Source organism: Martes martes (assembly GCF_963455335.1).
Source record: "Martes martes genome assembly, chromosome: 4".
NCBI lineage: Eukaryota > Metazoa > Chordata > Mammalia > Carnivora > Mustelidae > Martes > Martes martes.
In genome coordinates this window covers 3,318,509-3,336,435 of record NC_137891.1, presented here as the reverse complement: position 1 = coordinate 3,336,435, position 17,927 = coordinate 3,318,509, and the positions used below count along the sequence as shown (strand labels likewise).

Here is a 17,927-nt window from a genome sequence, read left to right as displayed (position 1 = left end):
GGCCAAAATCGTGGCTCCGGGTTTCGGCCTTCAGGTATCTCTGAGCCCCTTTATTTTTAATTTTCTTTTCTTCAGAAGTGACCCAACAAATTAAGAGGTGAGACTTCTCTTGGAGACCAACCCCTGGTCCCATCCTTACCCCCACGGCTCACAGAATGGATTGTGTTTCCCTTATTTACTCTCCTTCCTCCTTGAAAGACAAAAGAAAGTATGTGTTTGCCACGATTTAGCCACAGGAAACAAACTCCTCTCATCCCCCTTCGCTGGGTCCCAAGCTGCTGAGTCTACAAGCGCCATCGCCCTGCGCTCGGAGTGGGTCGCGCTGCAGGAGCCTGGGACAGCTCGCGCACAGAACCGCGTTCCCAGTTGGTATTAGGCGGGGCGCTGGGCACGCCAGCCACCCCGTCTCGCTGCAACTCTCTACAGCCGGGGCGCTGACAGTGCGCTGATGCTTTAGAGATTCTTTTCCTTCCCAATTCCCCTTTTTGGTGGGGTTCCTGTGGGGTCTGTTAGATGCGCACCCTGAAGTTCGTTGGCTTAAAATGCACCCTCCTCTGGCGGGCTCTCTCCAGGCCGACTGGGAGAAAGAAACCAATAGCACAACTGTTTTGATACTGAGAACTGACAAGCGTCTTTTTGTTATAAAGAACCAGTACCTCGGGGGGGGGGGGGGAGGGGGGAGTGGGGATGAGTGGGGGGAGGAAGTATAACTGTAAAATCATGAGTGAATTTTTCTTTTTAAAAGTAGATTTTATGGGGCGCCTGGGTGGCTCAGAAGGTTAAGCCTCTTCCTTCAGCTCAGGTCATGATCTCAGGGTCCTGGGATCGAGCCCCACATCTGGCTCTCTGCTCCGTGGGGAGCCTGCTTCCTCCTCTCTGCCTACTTGTGCTCTCTGTCAAATAAATAAATAAAATCTTTAAAAAAAAAAAAAAAGTAGATTTTATAAGCCTCGACAGCCACTCCAGGGCTAATCCAATTCATGGAGGCTTAAAGGTGCCCCCCACTCACCCTACTTGCTCATGAGGACACTGGCCCTCCGGGATCCCCACTGGCTGGGTATGGGGGCCGCCCGGCAGCCACAATAGGGCTTACGGGCATCTGGTCCTCACCCAGGGTCTCCCAGAAACACGAGGCTTATTTTTCTAATTAAAGAAAAGTGCCGTGACATTATTTTTAATTAATTAATTAAGATAAAAGTATATTTTAACTATAGCAAGAGCTTAACTCTTAAATCCCCACCACAAATCTTCACAAACCATTTTATATTTACAAATTTATATTTATATTTAACAAAAAAAATTGACATACTTTGTAACTTGCTTTGGATAACCTTGTTTTTCAAAACCCAAATCATTACTTTTATGTAACACTAATCTCATCATTTTTATGAACCAAAAGTGTCTTTATAGCTACTCGGGTTTCTTCTCCAAGGAGACATAAATGGAAATAAACACACTTCTGTGTCACACCCTTGAGGTAAAAAAACCTCTCCGATTTTAAGACATGTGACCACAAGTCAGAATGCAACCACAGATTTGGGTCCACAGAGATTTCCAGCCCCCAGTCGAGGAGGAGCCTGCCCGGCCTCTGGGTACCCGGCTACCGGCTCTGGCAGACACAGAGGTAATGCCAAAGTGAGGACCAAGGAAGCATCTGGAAAACGCACATCTTTTCTCCCTTCCTGCCCTCCCTCAGCCCCGTGACACGGTCAAATGCGAGACTGAGAGTCTGTCTCCCCAAGAGGGAGGCCAGGGTGAACCCGCCCCAGGCCCAGTTCTGACCCACTCTGACGCTGACGAGCGGCAAACTTGAACACATTCTCTCTGGGCTGAGCAGCAAAGCAATGAGCTGGCCATCAAAGGAAGAAGCTGAATAAATTCAACCTGACATTTTCCATCTCCTCCAACCCTTGTCTTTCAAACCAATGACAGCTGCATCCCCGCTGACAGACAACCACGGTACAGGACAAACTAAGGCGTGGCACCTGCCGCTGGTGACACAGCGTGGGGGCCTGGTGCGTCGTCAGAGCAGGACAAGGACATCTGGCATTTGATGAGGACATGTCAACGCGCAGGATCCTCAAGGCCAGTGGGTAAGGACACAGACCCAAAGCCAGACGGCTGGGGTCCAGATCCCACTGCCTCCCAGGACTACACCCGAGGCCTTCCACACGTTAGCTCCTCTCACACCTCGTTTCCTCCCAGTAAACTATGCCCAAGGCAGCTGCCCTCGTGGGGGAACTGTGAGGGTTCAGGTGGATCCCACACATGCAAGCACACATGGGAACATATCCAGGGCCCAGCACAGAGAAGGTGCACAAGGACTGCGGTCAGGACCCTCCTGGGACCCAGAGACCCTGGGGCAGACAAGGCCTGGCCCCTGTCTCCCTGTGCCCTGAAGGTACTGCCCTTTAGAACAGATAGGGAAGGGCACTCTGAGAAGACCAAGCCCGGCTGGGTGGACGAGGAAATGAATTGGGCTTCAGACGGCAGCACCGGGACACTGAGCGCAGGCGATCTGGAAAGCAGAGGCGGAGCTCTCACCCGGAGAAGGGGGCCACCAGAAGGGCGGGAACAAACCTGAGAGCAGGGCACGCTGCCACACGCCCCAGGTGCGGGCGCAGGGGCCACCCTGCCAGGGCCTGCCTCCCCACTGGCAGGTGGACCACTCGGGGTCCCGTGAGAGGCTGGAAACGCGAGGCACGTGGTCAGCGTCCGCACTCGGGGTGCTGCTGGTGACGCCGTTAACTTGTCTCACTGAACCACAATGTCAGAACAAAGGGAGCCAGAGGTAAGGCAGGAAAAGGAACGCTTGCTGCTGGTCTGCGGCGTGCCAGGGGCTGTGCTGGGCATGGAGCGTGTGGTGACCGTCACCTCAGTGCAGAGACGAATGAAGGTCTCTGAGAGGCTGAGAGCGCACTCCTGTCGCACTGCAGCCTCTGCCGCGTCACACGAGGCCCCACCGCAGGTCCCCACTGCCCCTGCAGGGTCCCTGAGATGTCGTGGCCTCCAAGTGCTCAAAAGCCCCAGCCAGAAGAGAGTGGCCCCTCCTGCCACTTCCTCCAGCACCTGGAACTTTTAAGTCATTGTTTTGTCCTCCAAATCCATCCACAGCCACACAGACGCCGCCCTTTCCCCCACTCTGGAACACTCTCATCCCACCACTAGGTTAGCACCCCCGGCAGTAGAGCCTTGAGGTTCAGGAGAAATAAGTCCCTGGGACTCTGCATTCTTGTCCCACTAAAATTATCCCTAGAAGTGCATAAAACATGACGATACATCGGGAGAGCCCATGGGCACTTGGTGAGAACACTCATCTTCACAACGACAGGGAGTCACAAAGACTCGCTGTGGTCAGCCAGGCTCGGTCAGTGGCCATGTCCCAGTTTCTTACACCGTCCTCAGAGCGGGCCCGATCCAAAGCCCTGCCTCTGCAGAGTTCCAGCTGACCACGTGACACCGATGCTCAGCACGGTCATTCCGCACCCCGGTTTCAGGATTCTGTGAATGGCACACAGGATCCCCTCCCTGCAAAGGTGGGGTCATCTGTACAGATACTCACCCAGAGAACACTTGAAAGGTTCCTGTACTTTATCCTACTGAGGTGTGTGCCATTTCTTTCCCCCAATTAGACCCCTGCCACTTAGAAGTTGTTTAGTCAATAGGAATTTGAATTTAACTCAATCTCTTTAAAAGAAAAAGACATACAGAAAAGCCTGCACCAGTACCTCCTTCTTCTCTCTTAAATCAATGAAGCAGGACACCAGGGAGATGTGACGGTGGCCTGGGACAATTAACTTTATCTGTCTGCATGCTACACGCAGAAGAGAAGCGAACGTATCTGGACCGCTGGCCGTAAGAGACCCTGGAAAGTACGCAGCACACTCATTCCAAATGGGTCTGCCCCATTCAATTCCACTGTCGATTCTAAAAGGCAAGTGTTGTAACTTACTGCAAGCCACTCTGAGCTCTTTGTGGGCCATAAAGATCAAGTTAATGGGTGGTGACAGGACGGATTATAGTTCATGTTCTGGGCTGAATTATGTCCCCTGCAAGTTCGTACGTTGAAGGCCTTGTGCCCAGTAAGGCCCTGGGAATACGACTGGATTTGGAGACAAGGCCTTGGAAGAGGTAATTTCGGCAAAGTGAGGTCACACGGGGTCCTAATCCAATCTGACTAGTGTCCTCACGGGAAGGGAGGTTAGAAAGACTTGCCCAGAGGGTGACTGCATGAGGACAAAGGGAAACGACGTGTCCGCAAGCCAAGGAGAAAAGCCTCCAATGGAACCAACCCTGCCAGCACCTCGATCTTGGACTCCCAGCATCCAAACTATGAGAAAATCCGTCTCTATTTTAAACCACCCACTGTAGTACTCTGTTAGGGCAGCGGAGCTAGCTGATACGGGACATCATGCACGATAGAAAGAACAGGTGTCTCTTCATCAAACATCGGGTTTACGGGAAAATCCGTTCTGGGGAGTAGCAGACATGTGAACAGAGGCCCTGCTCCCGGAACAGCAGCTAAGCCCAGTGCCTCCACAAAGCAGATGGCCAGAGCCAGACCGAAAGGCACACGGCAAACCACGCTAGGGCCTTGAACTCTAGTTCCAGAGCAGTGAGCAGCCTCGCGTGCTCTCCGAGCAGAAGGCTGCTAGGGATAACACTGCTGTGGAAACAACCCTTGACACCCCAGGTGGCCGGCTGGCAAGGAACAGGTCTCGGGAGATAAGAACATCCTTTGGGATGTGCTGCCGTAGTCTAGACCAGAAATGGCCACGGCTGGCCTGGGCAAGGGTCCACTGGCACTTCGTGCAGCCGCCAGCGCGCAAGTGAACCAGACAGCGAGACACCACTCCACCGTGGACAGCTCACGTCGTCTGGCCCCCCGTGTCCCACAGAGGCCACGTGCAAGGAGCCCTTCTTGAAACCACCCCAGGATGTTCTATTTTGGTTCATCTGAAACTTGGCAAATTAGTATTTTCCCGTAACTTCTAAATCCACTAATGTACTTGGGATTGTGACGCGCTGATCATTTCTCTTCACCTCATTACTTTATGTGTGGTTTCTCGACCGAGAATGCACCCTGCCAGCAGGTACTTATTACCCCGCACTACACGGTATTTATCCCTTCAAACAAAACCAAAAGGAAGTCAAACGCTTCCCTTCATTTCTACCGGGTTTTGGTTCGACCCCTTCCGTCTATTTCTGAACAAACAAAAGGGACTGTTCGAACTCAAGTGGGAACAGATCACACCCCTTTGTTGAGCAGTTCCCACACAACGGCTCACAAGCTTAATTGCCCTTCTCCCCACCCAGGTGAAAAATGAAACCCGTTCAATCAAAACACCCCAAGAAACCATATATGCCACTGGAAAAAAATACAAGGGGTAAAATCATGTCAGGAATGGAAAACAAGAAGCAAAATAATACATGCTTCCTTTCCAATTTAAAAATTATGGTCTTCAGGGCGCCTGGGTGGCTCAGAAGGTTAAGCCTCTGCCTTCGGCTCAGGTCGTGATCCCAGGGTCCGGGGATCAAGCCCCGCATCGGGCTCTCTGCTCAGCGGGGAGCCTGCTTCCCCCTCCTCTCTCTCCACCTGCCTCTCTCCCTACTTGTGATCTCTGTCTGTGTCAAATAAGTAAATAAAATCTTTAAAACAATAAAAATAAAAATAAAAATTACAGTCTTCATTGCCAGCCGGAGTTCATATTGTAGTCCTTTGCACCTTGCTACACAAAACGAAAGGGTAAAAACTCAAATCCAAAGACTGTCTGTGCTTCTTAACGGGGATAAGATACAACATGTAGAGCTTAGAGCCCAAACCCTGTGTTTCCATCTGCTGGTTCATATTCTAGGAGACTCTCAGTTGTTCGGGTCATACCATTTTACCCACAATCTCCAATTCTAAATTCTAGTGAAACAATGCATTCTTATTTTCATATCGTTTACAATTTACTCAGATTCAAACAACGTAAAGAAGACATAGTAACATGCCCACGAATGTAAAAAAGGACGAGGGAAACAGAATTCACAAAAAGCCGAGGACTGCGGTGAGTGAGAGCGCACGGGCTAGGGGCACGGAGGTGGGCATGGCTGTGCGCCCCGTCCAGCCCCGACACTGCAAGGGGCCAGCGGACACCACCCCCTCGGCCCTGGGCTGTGGTTCTCCGCGCTCACCTCTGAAGCGGATAAATAAGGACTGCAGGGGGGAGGGAGATGTTGGTTTTCAGAAATGAGTGAAGACACGTAAGTTAAAAATATCCCACTAATAATTTCTATTCTACTTATCAGAGGCCATTTCTCAGCCCACAGAGCACACCTGCTGTGCCGGCCTCCCTGGGTCCTGGTGAAAGGCACCTCCCTGGGTCTTAAGTCCAGACGGGACCCTGGAACCGGCCCTGCACTTTCTGGGCTAGCTGCTGGCTCACTAAGATTTTCCTTCAACACATGCGTATTTCCCCTGAGGGCCAAGTGTCGTTTGAACCAAATTCCCAAATCCACCATCGGGGAGTGCTGCACGTAAGAGGAGGGACTCATGAGCTTCCAGCTACAAGACAAAGGGAGGGATGGTCGGCACTAAGGGTCTCTGACCCTCATGGCGGGCTCATGTGCCCATTTGACAAGCAGAAAAGAGGCAGTGGAGGGAGGCTGGATGACCTTCCTCATTGGACAGTGACCGAACAAGTGCTGAGTGAGGACCCACCGCACACAGTCCTGGGTGTAGGCAGGAGTCCGTGCAGGACAGCCAGAGTCCGCCCCCCCGAGTTCGTGTCCTAGCAAGGAGGACGGCTAGCCGCAAAACGGCGAGGAGACACACGGTGCCACGAGGCAGACGGAGACGGAGTGTCTGAACGCAGGCCTGAGAGAGCGGTCACGCTTCCGGGAGGGACGGGAGCAAGAGGAAGTGCAGCTCAAGCTAGTCAGTGCACAAGAGGCCGGAGGGTGACCGGTCGGGGAACTATGGAGGGGCGATGGGAGCCCGCGCACGGAGGGTGACTGGTCCGGGGAACTATGGAGGGGCGATGGGAGCCCGCGGACGGTCTGAAGCAGAAAAGCAACAAGACGGGACACGAGGTAGAGGGCTGTAGGCCCAGGAGACCCCGAGGGCTGGACGGGGCTCCAGAGCTGAGGCCTCACAGTGGTTTCCACTGTGCCTGTGAGGGCACATGGGTGGGGACAAGTGGCCACCTCTGGGATCTGTTTAGGAGGTAAGACCCTGGGACCAGTTGACAGGACTCAGATGCGCGTCTGGCAGGGAAGAAAACGAGTCAAGCCTGCCTTCACGGTTTCTGGGCTCAGAAGCTGGCCGGGTGGTGGTGGCCCGGGCTGGGACGGGGCATGCAGGAGGGGACGGCGGTGTCTGGAGTGCAGTGCAAGGAGACGTAGAGAGCCACGCGTCCAGAGTCCTGCGGAGACCCACCCGGAGAAGAGAAGACGCTGAACGACCCTCCCCGCGGACACGCAAGGCACCAAGAGCAGAGGCAGCGTGAGCGGTGAGGCAGAGCGGGCCAGGAGCTGACACCATGAACGCGTGAGGAGGCCGACCCCAGCGAGAGGGACAGCAAGCGGCGAGGAGTCCGACGACTCGCCCCCACGAGGGCTGGAGGTTCCTGAAGGAGGAACGGCAGGAAAGGCCGCACCCCGTCTCCAGGCCCGAGGCACGGGGGCTGTGGGAGAAGCGCGGCCATGCGACAGGACGGCAGCCCCCCGGGGACGTGCTTCGCTGTGCGGGACTGGCTCACCCGGGCGTGCGGATCTTGTTCCCTCGGACGACACGCGCACGACACACGGGGCCACAGACCGCAAACGGCCCACACCTCCCAACTCGCACACTCGAGAGCCATTAGCTTGATGCGGGAAGGCTAAGGGGCCGGTCGGGAGAAACGAGGCTGAGGTGAAACAGGGAGTTTCCCACACCAGACCCGAAGCTCCCACGGCCGCGGTGGAAGGGCCACGAGAGCAAGAGGGCGGGGACACGGGGCCTGCTCCGGGGGACACAGACTGTATCTCTGTTTCCAACGTCAGGGTCCACTGAGGAGATCGCCATCCAACGTTTATAACATTCTCCTGCTGCCTTCCGCTCCAGTCCGGGGAAGCCGCTGTGGGAGGCGCGCTGACCCCGTGAGCCTGCGGGACACCAGCCCGGTCGACGAGGGCACCGGACAGATTTGACAGCGAGCTGTGCCTACGTCCGCCGACGAGGCCTAAAGCCGGGTTCTCCACTTGGCTTCCCCTCACCAAGTGGGAGACTCGGGCAAACTGCTGAGCATCTCAGAGCCGCAGAGACCTCGCCAGCCCAGCGGCCGGGACCCTAACGCCTCCTCAACCCAACAGATGAGAACCAGCTGCGCCGAGGGTCGAGTGAGAGGCGTGCAGTTAGTGTACAAGCACACGGGAAGAGTACTCAGCCCCGCGAGCTACCAGGACAACGCAAGTTAAACCAAGAGGGGGCCTTCCGTACACACTGAATCAAGGGCACTGCCGCCCGCGGCGAACTCAGAGCGGTGGTTTCAGAGGCCATCTGGCAACGGGCTCCGGCAGCAGTACGAACGCTCACGACGACGGCTCCAGTGAGCCTCCCGGATAAGGTCCTCCTCCTGCTCAAACAGCCCAAGAGCTGAAGGTGTTCACCACAGCACCGCCAATACCAGGAACACCAGAGCAGCGCGAGAAGCCAGCGAACGAAACCCGAGAACTCATCATTAGTGCGTTCCACGCGACGTGCGCGCCGAGGGCCGTGAGCCGGCAGGGCACCGGGCTCTCTTTGAGGTGCTAAACCTGCTACCGGGTGACCGTGAGGACAGGTGCCCGTAACCGGGAACATACTAAACCTTGAAGTGTACATTCTGGGGGGGATGAGTCATGTACTCCATGAATTAAGTCTCAATGAAGTTGTTTTTTAAAAAGGGGAAACAGCAGCACCTGGTGGTGCTGGCGGCGGCGGCTGGCAGCGGGCGGCTGGTCTCTTCAGTCCAGCTCAGGTCATGATCTCCGGGTCCGGGGATCGAGCCCTGTGCCGGGCTCTGCACTCAGCAGGGACGCTGCTTGAGGGTTCTCTCTCCCTCTCCCCCTGCCCTGCCCCACTACGTGCACACACACACATGTGCACACTCTCTCTCTAAAACATATATCTTTAAGAAGAAGAAGAAAACATGCATTACTGATGCGTTCAATGACACATGTATGCCAATCTGTGCCATGAGGTGCCAGGGGTGAGAAATAGCCAATTAGAGACCCTGCAGCCCTGCCGGGGAGTCTGTTCATGACATAAGCAACAGGCACACGGCGGGCTAGAAGGGCTGCCGCAGGCAAGTCCCACGCACCGGAGGGAACACTGCAAAGGAACAAACTGCTGGCCTTGAAGGACTGAGAAAGGCTTCACAGGTGACCGTAAACATGGTGTCCACAGAGACGTGAGGACCGAGCAAACGCTAGCTACGGAAGCAGGAAAAGGAGAAGCAAGGCTGAGGAGGGCAGTCGCTCAGGTAGGAAGCACCACATCCACATCCATCCACCCGCGTACAGGGAGACGGCGCGTCCTCGCGTGGCCGCCACACTGGGCACCACTGCTCGCCCAGAGACGGTGCCTCGTGGCCCCACGCGGCCCTCCCCTCGCCCTCCTTCCCACCTGCCACCCGCAGCCCTCCGCGCTCCCGTCAGACTAGAGGAGCAGCGTTGCTGTTCATCACCAACAGGACAAGAGGAGGACACCCGCATGGCTGCTGGCCCTCTGGGCTCACTGCGCTGTCTGCTCGACAAGACATTCCACTGCTCTGGGGTCCTCTTAAGGTCCTCGGGTGACAAAACCAGCAACCCCTGCCCGGGCAGCTGGAGTCCGGGCCCCCGGGAGGGAAGGAACACAAATGTCTCCGGACATCTGTTCAGCACCTCCTTGCACCTGACACACGGTCGTACACAGCAGGTCCCCCTCTCCACGGAGTCCTGCCACAGGAGACACCGGAGCTCTGACGGGCTCCACCCAGAGCCCTCCGGCGAATGCTGAACACAGTGAAACACACGCATCAGCCTGCAACCCCGGCACAGACAGCCCGAGCAACTGCGTGAAGTTTCAGTTTCACTAAGAGCATCTGACCCAAGAGCGAGACCACAGCACCCTCCGCTACCACAACATAGTGAAACTAGTCTGATGGAGGAGGCTCCTTTGCCGGTCGTCCGCGGCTTCAGCGGCACCCCGTCCTCACCCGTGGTCTGTTCACTGGGGCATCGACAGGAGGGAGGGACCCCACTGATTTTCTGCAGCTCACCATAGCTCAACGACTCTCTGGCTAATCTTAGTCCTCTCTTCCGGAACTTTCCAGCAGAATCCATAAGACTCCATCCCCAGCTAATTTTTCCGCTTGCCCCTCTTTGAGTACTCTGATGGGAAAGCAGCAAGCCTTTTCCTTTGCACAGGAATGGGCGTCAGCAACTACCACGCAGGCTCGCAGAGCCAAGGATCAAATCAGGAGCCGGGCTGGACCCAGCCCCGGGCAGCAGTTTCCCAAACCGTGCTGCAGAAGATCAAGAGCCAGAGGGATTATTTTATTTTTTAAGGATTCTATTTATTTATTTGACACAGAGACACGCACGCGCAAGCAGGGGAATTAGGAGAAGCAGGCTCCCCGCTGAGCAAGGGCCCAACACGGGACTCGATCCCAGGACCCTGAGATCATGACCTGAAGCCAAAGGCGGCCACTTGAGTGACTGAGCCCCCCAGTACCCCTGCGGGGTTTCTAAAGCAGACAACTGGAGGAAACATCGGTTGGGCAGACTCACAGACACAGAAGCCCCACTCACTCAGCAGCGTTCCGGGGCCGCGCGGGTGTCAGGTGCTGGTCCAGGTGCGGGCGACACGTCCTGAGCATGAGGAGCGCCCAGGCCGGGGGAGCCACAGCCCCAGCAGGCACCTGCACAGTAGGCTCCACGAAGCGGGAATCACAGTGAGGGACAAATTCCTGGACCAGGTGACAGAAGCAGGAGGGCAGGCAGGGCAGCAGAGCAGAAATGCTGCAGCCTCCAGAGAGCGGCCTGGCCAGGGCACCGCAGGTCAGACAGCAGGGAGAGATGGGCTGGACGGTGTGGACGCACGCCACCCTGAGCCCTCACAGACTTGGGGGTCCCGCGCCTTCTCAGCGGACTCGTACGCAGCACACAGGACCGGGTCGCAGGTTTGCAGCCGCGACCCACGGAGCTCACCGGTCCACAGCCATGCTGCCACAGAAGGTGCCCCTGCACGGCCAGGGACCCCGTATCGATGGGGCGGGATTCGGGCCCGGGGAAGGGACCCCATATCAATGATCATAACAGTAACACAGTCACACTCCCCAAAACAGTCCACACGTTCTCAAGTTAGTCCTTCCATCTTAAACACACACACAAAGAAGACAGGAGTCCCCTGGGAATTAATGCCTTCCGTGTTAACAACGGTCCTGATATCTTATGCGTTCACTCCTATCTGCACGCATGAGAGAGCGTACATGGCAGAGGGCAGGGCAAGAAGCCCCCAGCTCGCGGCGTCTCCACCTGCAAGTACCCAGACAGGCTGACACACACAAGAAGGCCAGGAAGCCCTTCCCTCGAGCCCGGATCAGTGATTCCCATCTTGGCTGCTCCTCTAGTCCACACTTCATTCCCGCGCGGCAGTATTTAGAAACGTTAATTACCGACTCTATAAATGATATCATGAGCTCTCTGGGGGAAAGGTCATCCAACAAATTAAAATACCTATCACTAGAGGCGCCTGGGTGGCTCGATTGGTTAAACGACCAACTCTTGATCTCAGCTCAGGTCTCAAGCAGGGTCCTGAGTTCAAGCCCTGAACTTAAATAAATGCATAAATAAATAAAATTTTAAAATTTACAGTAAAATAAAATATCTATCATTAAAATGAAAACAAACTACCTCACTATTGTGCTCTCCTAGTTCTACAAAAACGAAAATGGAGGCCCAGGAAGAACGCCATCAGGGATCTGAGGTCACGGCCGTCGGAGGGAAGACTCCCGAGCCCTCCCTACGTTTGACCTTTTCCCCAAGGCTCCGAATAACCCAACACCGTTACACACAGGCCTTTAAGGAGACGGCTTTTTGTTCAACAGTCTGATGCCCCAAGCTCCTCTCCTTTTAAGCTCAGTGTCTTTAGATCACCGGTGAACACGCCCTCCAGCACCCAGCAAGCTCCTTCCCTCCAGAGCTTCAGGGGGGAAGACAAGGCGCTGACCAGCCGGAGACACAGGCCTCCCCCGCGGCGGGCGGGAGCGGCGCGCGAAGAAGAGAGCAGAGCAGGAGCGGGTCGCGCTGGGACTCATCAAAGCTGCCAGGAGGGAATCCCGGCCTAGAGGACTCCCGAGGTGACCAGGAGCAGGGGCTGGGGAAGGAGAGATACGCCCTGCCACAGGACGGGGTGGGTGTGTATTTACGAGAGAGTCCAAGACCAGGCGGGTGAAGGCGTGAGTAGCTCAAGGCAGGCTGTGGGGCCTGACTTGAAGACTCACAGTCACACAAGCCCGCACACGGTTAAACGTGAGCCACGCGGGGAAAGTGGTACCGAGACAGAGAGTAGACCCGCGACAAAAGGGGAGAAGGCCTCGTGCCGTGGGTCAGGAGGCGCTCAGAACTCGACAGCCCAGCGGGCAGAGTCCACTCAGGCTGAACATTGTGCCTGGCACACTGCGTCATCACAGCTGCTGGGGCGCGGGGAGGGTCAAATGCCCTCAGGGGGTCAAAGAGAGCTGGTCACCCAAAAGCAAAAATTCAGTTCACCAGACAGGCCCACGCCCGGGTCACCACTGGACACCAGAGCCGGCCTGGCCTGAGAACTCCACCTCCGTCCAGCCTCATGCTTCGGAGAAACCCAAGGCACGAACCGTCCATCCAGCCGCTGCCGCGCTGCTCCTGCCACTCCGCAGCCCAACTCCGCAGGCGGCACCAAGACAGACGCGATTCAAAAGTAGCAGCAAAGAGACACCAAGTAGGCACAGAGGAGCGGTGGTCCTGCCGTCCACGGGGGCCCCGGTCTAAGCACGGACGCGCCGGGGCCACCTGGACCGCAAGGTCATTAGCAGCAAGGAGCTACAGGAGCCGCTCACTCGGAGACGGCTGTGGAGGTCTCCTGGGGAAGACAGCAGGCGGCACCGGGGACAGGCCTCCCGAGAGAAGAGAGAGCACGTGACAGGCACTCGTGGTACACGTGACGTGAAGTCCACGCAGCCCGCCTGGAGGAAGGTCAAGGACACAGGGTGTGGAGGAGACCACACAAGAGGAATCTCACCCAACCCTGCGACGCGCCCTCGGACTTCATCAGGAATCAGGGTCCCCAACAGACTCTGCCTAACACACGATGTATGCCAGCCTCGTCCCGTCCAGGAAAGCCCGGGAGTCAGACCGACCGTTTCCCTGGTTGTGTAAATGCAATCACACGCCAACTTTGGTCCCTTATTTGGAAGCTGACCGTTACTGAGTTTTCGCGTTATTGGACCTCACGCGTCTACGCCGCACCCCCACGCGAGGAGACTCATGCCGCGCCTCTATCCCGCAGCCTGGGAGACAGGGAACAGCCCCAGGCAGAGGGAGAAGAGGACACACTGATTTCGAAGCTGAGAGGACACCTGGCCGACGCCAGGGGTGGGCAGAAGGGGCACAGTGGCTGAGCTGGGGCAGGTCCCCGCTGGGACAGCTGGAGCCCCCCAGGCACGGAAGGACGGAGCCCCCGGTGATGGGAGCCGTGCCCTCCACACGACCTATTCTCAGCTGAGAGCGCGCCTCACCCACGACCAGGCCCCCTCCCTGGGAGCAGCGCGCGCAGCAGCTGGGGCGGCAGTATCAGGCCTTGGCCTCACCACACAGCAGGTCAGCTTCAGGTCCCCCTGGGGCAACTGCGGCCTCTCCAGAAACTGCCTCCCCAGGCACTGCATAACCGGTCACCCAGCCTGGCTTGGCGACAGCGCCCGCCAGTTCTGCAGGGCCGGTGGGGCCTCGGCAACACCGCACTGAGGCCCAACGTTCCTCTGCCCAATCTGGCCTCCTCCTCATCCCTTCGGTCAGTACTGATCCCAGGAGCACGTCCTAATAAATTCCCCATGCGTGCATCTCCAGGGCAGAGAGCGCGTCCCCTGGAACCCAACAGGCAGCACGCACTGGCCCAGCGGCGCAGGCGGAAAGGGAGGTGGGATGGGGAAGCGGCAAGTTCCACTGCGCACGAGCTCACTTTCTAGTGCCCGCGGGATATGCGGAGGGAGACGTCCTGCAGGCACAAAATAAACACGCCTGGGGCCCAGCGGGGAATCTGGCCTGGAAACAAACAGATCATGACTGAACCCAAACAGCAGACGCCACCCCGTTACAGTAAGAGCAGGTGACGGGCAGGGGTCCGCAGGGGACATCGGCCCAGCACGCAGGCAGAGTACCACGCGATGCAACCAGCGCAGACACAGGCCAGCTGCATCCCTGGTGGTGCCAGTAAGCAGCTGCTCCCTCGGGGAGTGTAACTGGGGAGGCACACCGGGGTCCTCGGGGCTCTGGGTGTACTTCCCATCTGGCTGCCACTTACAGAAGGAGGCACTGGGTGAAAACTCGCTGGGCAACACACTTACGAATCGTGCAGCTCTCTGTATAAATGTTGTGCAGGGACGTTTCTACTGTACCCCACGCAGGCAAGGGGAAGGCGAGCCCACGCAGGAGGCAGACAGACAGACAGAAGCAGCAACACGGGGAAGGGGCCTGGGGAGGAGAGGGGAGAAGGCATGGCGCACAGCGGCATCAGGCCCCTGGAGGACAGCAAGGGCAGCACGGGGAGCTGAGGACACGCCGAGGAGACTCGGCGTCTCCTCACCAGCAGAGGACGGGGAAGCTCCACCCACCGGAACCTAAGGCCGGGTCTATGCGGGCCAGCACGAGGGGTGCCCTCGTTCACCAGATTCACTCACCTTGATCCGACAGAAAGTCCAGCATGGTCTGCAGCAGGAAGGACAAGTGCCTCACGGAAAGAGCGGGATTCCCCATTCTTCGGGACGCGTAGACCAACTCGTGAAGCAGACGCATCTGGACGGCGGCCCAGCCTCGGTGCGTGCCTGTGAGGGAAGCCACAATGCGTCCTCCGAGGGCTCCGCGAGGGCGTGCTGGCACCAGAGCCAGCAGGCCTCCCTCGGAAACACGTTAACGGTGTGTGTAAAACTCATGATTTAAAAACAAATGCTTCAACAACCAAACCCAAAGGGCAAGAAAAACCAGTTCCTGTGTTTAACTTTCCCCAGACAGAACTCGTAAGTGATATGTTCGTTCACAGCGTAAAAAGACGTGTGCTATGGAATACTTCTTCACTACAGCAAAGACAATTTAAAAATAACCACTTTGAGATCATTAGAGCACAGTTATAACAAAAGATTATGTTTCCAACGGCGTGTATTTGAGTTGTAGACATACAATTTTTTTTCGATAAAATACTGGTATGTGATGGGACTTCATTAGCAACAAACAGGGACACTAGAATAACGTGCTTTTTTAATTGAACGTATAAGGAAAGCTCATAAAAGCAGCTAAATTAGAAAAAGGTTACCAGTGGACTTTTGCGGCTGCTCCCTCCAAAAGAAATTAACATGATTGAAATGTAAGGTGGGGGGTCAGGTGCACAGCCAGCGAAAGGTACCTCTTTAAGACCACAGAATCTGGGGCACCTGGGGGCTCAGTCAGTTAAGCATCTGCCTTCGGCTCAGGTCATGATCCCAGGGTCCTGGGATCGAGCCCCGCATGGGGCTCTCTACTCAGAGGGGAGCCTGCTTCCTTCCTCTCTCTCTGCCTGCCTCTATGCCTACTTGTGATCTCTGTCTGTCAAATAAATAAATAAAATCTTTAAAAAATATATGGCCAGTCAACATTTATCACTTGTATTTTATTTGATCTCACTTCCTAAACTTCTCTCAACCTCTTTCACAAAACAATGGCAAAACAGAAGGCTAAGTGAAAAGTACCAAATCACTTGAAGATGTGCTTGTTTTACTTTCCAAAAGAAACACTTCGTTCATCTGTCTTAAAAATTAAGACCAAGAAATTCTATTCAACAAGTGGCAACCCACACATGTGGCTACAGCTGCTCATTAGGGTTCAGTCCTATGTGACATGTGTCCCCTAGGACGCCTGCCATGCACCCCCCGGGGCCACGGGGAGAGTCAGGGGCTCTGCTCTCACAGGCACACAGGCTGGTGTGGGAGGCGGGTGTTACATCATCGCCCCAACTGATTTCTTTTAACAGGCTCCACACCCAACGCAGAGCCCAACATGGAGCTCAATCTCACAACCCAAGATCATGACCTGAGCCAAAATCAAGAGCCAGATGCTCAACCCACTGAGCCACCCAGGTGCCCCAACCCCCGGTGATTTTTAAATGCACTTGCAGATTATGGGGGTGCCCTAAGTTAGAACAGTAGGATTCAATGAAGGAGGAAAAATAAGGGGTGCTTGGGTGGCTCGGACTCTTGGTTTTGGCTCAGGTCATGATCTCAGGGTCATGGAATCGAGCCCCACATCGGGTTCCATGCTGGGCATGGGGCCTGCTTGGGATTCTCTCTCTTGCTCTCCCTCTGCCCCTCCCCCCACTCACACGCTCCCTCTCTCTTTCTCTCTCAAATAAATAAAATCTCTAAAAAAGACAGGAAGGAAGGGAGGGATGGAGGGAGGGGAAGAATAAAGGGGGTCTGCATAGGCTGAGGGGCCACGGGGGACGGCTCTACAGAAGCGACATCCAGGCAAGACCTGAAGGACGGTGGCAGCAACACAGGGAGGGGCGGGGAAGAGCGGCCGAGAAGCAGGCCTCGACTCTGGACTCTCGGGTGTGCCGGCTTTGCCTCCGGAGCCCGCTCGGAGTTGCATTCACAGGACACCGGAAGAAGGACCTGGAGGGCAAGTGGGACCTTGCCTCCAGTCCCCCTGAGGCCCAGTAAATGGGGATTCCATTTCCCGCGCAACTGGAAACTTTGAAAACACCCTTTATCCTCTCCTCAGAGCGGCCGTGTGATTGCTCCAAAAACTCCGCCCTCTTCCCGAACACCGCCTCCTCCCAGAAACCTCGGGAAGGCGGCCGAAGGGAGCTCATGGCCACCTCCGCAGCACCAGCGTCTCTTCCACCAACGACGCTGAGCCTTCTGAATGTAAATCCCACAGGTGTGTACGGCTTGTCCTACTCCTGCGCTTAAGTCCAATCGCCAGCAGCAGGGACAGCACAGGGACCAGCGAAAGGATGCCAGCCCCCAAGCAAAGCACAGCTCCTTTTTGGTGTGACTGTTCTCTAAGTACCCAGGGGCAGGATGGGCTTCGTCACCCTTGAACCCCAGGGCCGACCACAGCGTCTGCTGGGAGAGGAAGGGCTCGAACAGTGCACGAGCAACATCTCAGTCCCAGCCAGGAGACGGTCGGTACCTTTGCTGAAGTCTTTGGGGTCCAGCGACAGGCTGTAGCCGGGAAGCGTCTCCAGGAGGAGCTTGTAGCAGGCCCTCCAGCCCGGCTCCGAGATGCTCGGGGCCACACACTGCATAGCAGCCACACGCTTGAAGAACGCAGACTTCCGATGGAAGCCGATCAGCTCGTAGAGCTCGGACAGGATGCTGTACCGCTGGATTTTCTCTTCCTCAGAAAGCTGAAGCACAGACAGGAAGATAAAAGCTTTTGAGAAAGGACACACATTAAAAAAAAAAAAAAAAAAAAAACAACCTTTTTCATCCAACAGAGACATGATGAAACACTGAGGAGAGGCCAGGCCTGGGCCGTGCACCGTGCGACACTCCCGGGAAAAGCACGGGAGCCGCGCAACGCCAAGTCCCAAAGTCGCCCGTTCCTCGCTAGGAAGGCCTGTCTCCTCGGGAACAAAGGCACTTGCTACATACCGCGTGACATCTGCCTTCAGCACCTTCATAAAAGAGAACGAACGACCGCTCACCTAG

The 17,927-nt window shown here is 56.0% G+C and overlaps 1 protein-coding gene across 1 annotated transcript in view; it reads right to left on the bottom strand.

Annotated features, from left to right (window-relative positions):
- The window catches only part of TRAPPC9 (trafficking protein particle complex subunit 9), a 510,796-nt gene that overhangs the window by 428,185 nt on the left and 64,684 nt on the right, over positions 1-17,927 (bottom strand). The window contains exons 8-9 of the mRNA XM_080803019.1: positions 17,407-17,623; positions 14,922-15,065 (exon numbers count right to left, since the gene is read on the bottom strand). Coding sequence (XP_080659145.1) covers positions 14,922-15,065; positions 17,407-17,623 — 361 coding nt within the window. The remainder of the gene's footprint in view (positions 1-14,921; positions 15,066-17,406; positions 17,624-17,927) is intronic.